Genomic DNA, 6,000 nt, shown 5'->3' on the forward strand with positions numbered 1-6,000 from the left:
TTAATTGATGTGTACATAATTCTTATTTGTGCTTGTTTAATTGATTGAAATGTAATAGTTGATTTGTTGATTTTCAATCTGCATTATGTTGAAGGCAAAACAGACTATCGCAACACGAAACTGACTATCTCAACGAGAGAATCGCAACGCGAAATGAAAATCGCAATGCGAAATAAAAATCGCAACGAGAAAATCGCAATGCGATTTTCATTTTGCATTGCGATTTTCTCGTTGCGATAGCCATTTTCGCTTTGCGATAGCCATTTTTCGCGTTGCGATAGTCATTTTCGCGTTGCGATTTCCCCGTTGCGATAGTCAAATGAATGTCTAATAAGTGATAACAACTGAACATATCATAGCAATGTTCAAACTCAAGTTACTAATACATGCCTAACTGAAAATATTAAAAGTGCACACATAAAATACACATAATACAACGTTTGCATTTAAAAATCACCTAAGTTAACAGTCCCAAAAGGTGAATAGCAATGTTCAAACTCAAGTTACTAATACATGCCTAACTGAAAATATTAAAAGTGCACACATAAAATACACATAATACAACGTTTGCATTTAAAAATCACCTAAGTTAACAGTCCCAAAAGGTGAAGCCGGTTGTGATTGGGATTTTGAAGATGATTGCGATTTTCAGAATCTCGTTGCGAAAGTCAGAATCACGTTGCGAAAGTCAAAATCGCGTTGTGAAAGTCAGTATCGCGTTGCGATTTTGTATTATCGCGTTGCGATAGTCAGTATCGCATTGCGATTTTCCAAATTTGCATTGCGATTTACTTATTCGCATTGTGAATTGGGAAAATCGCAACGCGAAATTGTAAAATCGCATTGCGATAGTCATAATCGCGTTGCGAATCTGGAAACTGATTTGCGATAATGGAGATCGCGTTGCGAATTAGCGATCGCATTGCGATTTTGTTGGTCATTTTGGCAAATCCGGAAAAAGTTGGTTAAAATCGTATATTATATGAGATTTTTGGTCACTGAGATTATTTTCTCTTAAAAATAATAGAAATAAGAAACAAAGTGCTAACAGTCGGTGGCCATAATTGGTGATAATAGTATATTTTTGAAATTGATATAAAGCTGGCATGATTAGTCAATGGACATTAATAATTGCATGTTGTCAAATTTTGTTCCCATTACGCACATTTTTTCCTACATTGTTACTAGTGGGAACCATAACCTTTGAATTATTTGTTAGTAGTTTTAATAAAACTTTGATTTTTGTAATTTCTACATAAATTGTGGGATAATGTACTCATTAAATTATTTTTAATGCTGAATGCTAATTAATTTGACTGATTTTATAAATTAATTAAAGAATAATATTTATTTATTTTTAAATATTAAAAAAGGACTGTCTTAAAGTAACTAGATGTTTTATTCTGATATTTTAAAATAAATAAATACACTGCTTATAAAAACCTAAAAAACATACTTATTTTATTTTTGGTTATATCAAATTATTTTAATATTATTTCTTGGGAAGAATTATCACATTCTTATTATTTCGGTCGGAAAGAGAAATATTCGTCCTAAAACATTTTAGGGAATAGTTTCTCTTCGATTGGAAATATTGGAATATTTTCTATTTTTCCTTAGAATTTTCTGTTAAATAAAATTATGCTATTGAATCCAGAATAATAGAATCATAAATTAAATTTATATTCGATTTCATAAATTTCCACTAATAGAGACAATATATAATCGATGGATACCAATTTTGGGCGTTATGGGGGTGCTAATCCTTCCCCAAATGTAACCGACCACGAATCCCTTTTTATTACTAAAAAGAATGAATTTTTGGTTATACACATACTGGTTTATCTTTTAAATAGTTTTTTTAAAAACTATTTTAAAAGATGATTTTTTAGGTATTCTACCTACCTAACCCAAAAAGTTCGATGGCGACTCAAAAACATTTCAATAAAAACCATTTATTTATTCACTCGCTTTTCCGCCAAGAAACATTTCGTGCCCAGGCGAAAACCAGTTACGACAGCTTGGCGACTCTACTGGGGACCCTGGTCAAGCCTTAAATTGATTATATATTGTCTCTATAAGTCAGAAATTGAGAAATCATATTTATTTAATTTACTATTCTTTTGATTTCTTTCAATTCATTTTTTATTTTATTTTTTATATCCTTATATACTAACATTTATTTTTCATTAATTTTCAGATATTAGGATTCATTTTTTAATGACAATTCGCGTACCTTTACTCTTAGAGCCGAAACCTTGCATATAATAAACAATAGAAATTCACCAGATTTAAGACAATATTGAAACTCTGTCCGTAGGTGTACACAAAGGAGAAATAAACTCTAACTTTTGTCTTTTAATTTTTTTGAATAAATGCATGCGAACTAGAAATCATACGGTTAAGTTAATTTTTCCAAACAAACATAGAACTAGAAAGCATGAGGTTAGAATTTATATATAAATACCGTGATAAATAGAATCTTTTATTTCCATTAATTGGTACTAATCATTTTACTATTTTTTCTTATATATTTTAGATACATTTTATTATGCTCTAACTTGTTTGTATTAATTGCTTTTGTTTGCATTGCATGATCATGACATGATTAGAAGGTATTGATTCAAGAGTGGACATCAAATTGAAAAGTTTTCATATATGGACAAAAAGTTTTATGATCAAACAAAATATGGCGCATCTAAGGAATGACATCTTAAAGAAGCTCTAAAAAAATGGTAATTTGGATGTTAAGAAGTTAGGAGTAAAATTTATCCCTTATATATAAAGTTTTGTTTGATGTACCGAAACTTTTTTGCATACATGTATTTGCATTTTATTTGTGTTATATTTGTATTATTATATTTATTTATATATATATTTTTTACATTCATTTTTAAAACTTAAAATTAACAAAAAAAGGGTTTTTCTTTTTTGAAGAATATTGGACACCTACAAGCATCCATATCATACTCGGAAAAAAGTAATGGATGATAAGATAGATAAACTCGAAAGGACTCAGCTGGAAATGCAAGAAAGCTTCAAGAAAGTTCAAGAAGAAATGCATGAACAAATGATGAAAACCCAAAATGATATGATGAAGAAATTTGAAAGTATGTTACAAGGAAGAAGTATGGATCAAGAAAACACTCCAGCTGTTGCTACTACTAAAGAACCTTTGCACCCTCTGGGTTTTACACCACGAGCAGATCGTCAAAAAGCTAAAGTTATTGAGGAACCTTTGTATCCTCCAGGCTTTACACCACCTCATGTTAAGGCCCAGCAAGGAATGTATACTCAGTTAGGAAGAGTAAACATAAACTTACCTAGTGCCTCTATAAACCAACAACAAACTGAAGATGTTCCTGATCTTGATGAAGAGCGTAAAAAAGAACAAACCAAACAAGATGATGAAAAATGGAAACAATTAGCAGAGTAAATTAGGACAATGAAGGAGGACCCTAGCATGTATGGAATTGAGGCTAAAGAATTAAGTTTGGTGCCTGATTTGGTGTTACCGCCTAAGTTCAAGATTTATGATTTTGAAAAATTCGATGGTACGAAATGCCCCTATGCTCATATCACAATGTTTTGCAGAAAAATGACAGGTTATATAGGGGATGACAAACTGTTGATTCATTGTTTCTAAGAAAGCTTAACAGGTTCAACTATTCGATGGTACAACTAGTTAAGTAAAGTTCATATTAAATCTCGGAAAGATTTGGCAAAAATTTTTCATGAACAATATAAGCATGTAAAAGATAAAAGACCCAATCGATTGGCGTTGCAGAGTATGAAAAAGAAATCCAATGAGAACTTCAGACAGTATGCCCAGAGATGGAGGGACATAGTTGTACAAGTACATCCACCCATTGAAGAAGATGAGACGATTGTGCTCTTTGTGAATACTTTAAGAGCTCCTTTCTTTACTCACCTCATAGGGAATTCCTTCAAGATCTTTATTGACATTGTCACAGTTGGTGAGATGATTGAAATGGCAGTTAAGAGTGTGAAACTTGATAGTGGTGAATCTAGCAAGAAACCACTAATAAAAAAGAAAGAGAGTGAGGTAAATAACGTGAGGAAATACGAATCCAATAACATCATGGTGTCTCGACCTCAGGATACAAGTTCATCTATACAAAACCATGCCAGGCAAAGGATAAGAGAGAGGCAAGAAAGAGAGAAGCCCCAGTTTGATCCAATTCCTATGACCTACAAGGAATTGTTTCATATCTTGTATGATAAACATGTGGTGTCACCTTATCATATATCACCAGTGCAACCTCCATACCCTAAATGGTATGATACTAGCTTGCAATGTTAATATCATGCAGGAGCTCATGGACACTCTATTGAAAACTGCATGTCATTTAAGAAACTTGTTCAAAGTCTTAGAAGCAAGAATGTCATCAATTATGGTGATAATGAGCAGCCTAATATGACCCAAAATCCATTGCCAAACCACGCAGGTATGGGAATCAATGTTGTCAGTGAAGAAAAAAGAAAGAAAATTATAATGGACGTCAGTGAGGTGGAATCACCCATGTGTTGGGTGTGGAGTCAAATGATCAATGTTGGTCTGTTGATGCCTAGTTTTCCAATTGAAAAATTCAATAGTGAAAATACATGTCATTACCACTAATGTGAAGGACACATTATACAACATTGTCCAGATTTTCGATATTTGGTACAAAAGTTGATGGATGAAAAAGAAATGGAGTTCTTCAATGAAGTACCAGAAGAAGAGGAAATGAATATTTGCACCTCTGAGGGATCGCCTAGAGGGATCTACAATTATGATTGTCCTCTAATTATTACACTAAGAATTTGCGTATCAGAGAAAATAACTCCAATAGTGGTTATAATACCTCCATCTCCGTTCCTGTATAAAGATGACAAACAAGTGCCATGGAAATATGGTTGTAAGATGGATGATATAGTAAAAGAAAAGGATGAAGTAAATGAGGTTGGACATTTTACTCGAAGCGGAAGATGTTATTCCAAAGAACCTGAGAAGCAAACTAACGTTGACAAAGGGAAAAAGGTTGACCTGCAGTTGAGAGAATATGAACATGTTATCAACGAGCCTGTAACTGAGAATGAAGCTGTGGAATTTTTGAAATTTCTCAAACACAGTGAATACAATATTGTTGAACAGTTGCATAAGTTGTATGCTCGTATATCAGTCTTGGCACTTTTATTAAGCTCTGAGGCACATCGGAATGCCTTATTGAAAGTGTTAAATCAAACTTTTGTACCAAAAGAATTATCGGTAAATAAGCTGGATAGGTTGGTCGCAAACATACAGGGTGACAATTTCATTTCTTTTTCTGAAGATGAAATCCCCTCTGGGATGAATGGTATTCCTAAAGCTATGCATATCACGATTAAGTGCAAAGGACATATTCTATCTCGAGTGTTAGTTGATAATGGATCAACTTTAAATGTAATGCCATTAGTGACTTTGAAGAAACTACCAGTTGATAGCAAACTCATGAGAAATAGTCAAGGCATTGTTTGAGCTTTTGATGGAACCAAAAGGGAAATATTAGGAAAGATTGTCATTCCTTTAACTATTGGCCTAGATACATATGAAGTGGAATTCCTTGTGATGGATATTATACCCACTTACAATTGCATATTGGGGAGGCATTAGATTCACCAGGCAGGGGCAGTTCCATCTACACTTTACTAAAAATTAAAATTTGTGATAAATGGGAGGCTGATATGTCTTAATGTTGAAGAAGATATCATTGCTTCTGTCTTTACCACTGCTCTATATATCGAATTGGATGAAAAAACCATTGAATGCTCTTTTAGATCGTTGGAGTTTGTTAATGCCACATTTGTGGCCGAAGGCCAAAGGATACCCAAGTCTAGAATTTCAAATTTCACTAAGATAGAGCTTAAATTAACCCTGGGGAAAGGAGCAAAAACTGGAAAAAGGGTTAGGAAGTCACTTGCAGGGACCAGTTAATCCAGTTTTCCCATCACTAAGAA

General features: G+C 33.1%; 1 protein-coding gene across 1 annotated transcript; it reads left to right on the top strand.

Moving 5' to 3' along the window:
• The first annotated feature begins 3,790 nt into the window (after positions 1 to 3,790).
• Positions 3,791 to 5,521, top strand: LOC120151466. The gene is made up of 3 exons (XM_039163905.1): positions 3,791 to 4,299; positions 4,390 to 4,469; positions 4,674 to 5,521. Exons 1-3 carry the CDS (start codon positions 3,791 to 3,793, stop codon positions 5,519 to 5,521), a joined length of 1,437 nt encoding a protein of 478 aa, XP_039019836.1.
• Positions 5,522 to 6,000: the final 479 nt, after the last annotated feature.

Source organism: Hibiscus syriacus, unplaced genomic scaffold (assembly GCF_006381635.1).
Source record: "Hibiscus syriacus cultivar Baekdansim isolate YM2019G1 unplaced genomic scaffold, ASM638163v2 tig00111059_pilon, whole genome shotgun sequence".
Classification (NCBI taxonomy): Eukaryota; Viridiplantae; Streptophyta; class Magnoliopsida; order Malvales; family Malvaceae; genus Hibiscus; species Hibiscus syriacus.

Excerpts from the sequence above, each read along its gene's own strand:
- LOC120151466 (XM_039163905.1), top strand. The coding sequence starts at position 3,791 with ATGAAAAAGAAATCCAATGAGAACTTCAGACAGTATGCCCAGAGATGG. Across the intron at positions 4,300-4,389 it reads CAACCTCCATACCCTAAATG|TCTTAGAAGCAAGAATGTCA; the intron begins GTATGATACTAG and ends ACTTGTTCAAAG. Across the intron at positions 4,470-4,673 it reads TCCATTGCCAAACCACGCAG|ATTTTCGATATTTGGTACAA; the intron begins GTATGGGAATCA and ends AACATTGTCCAG.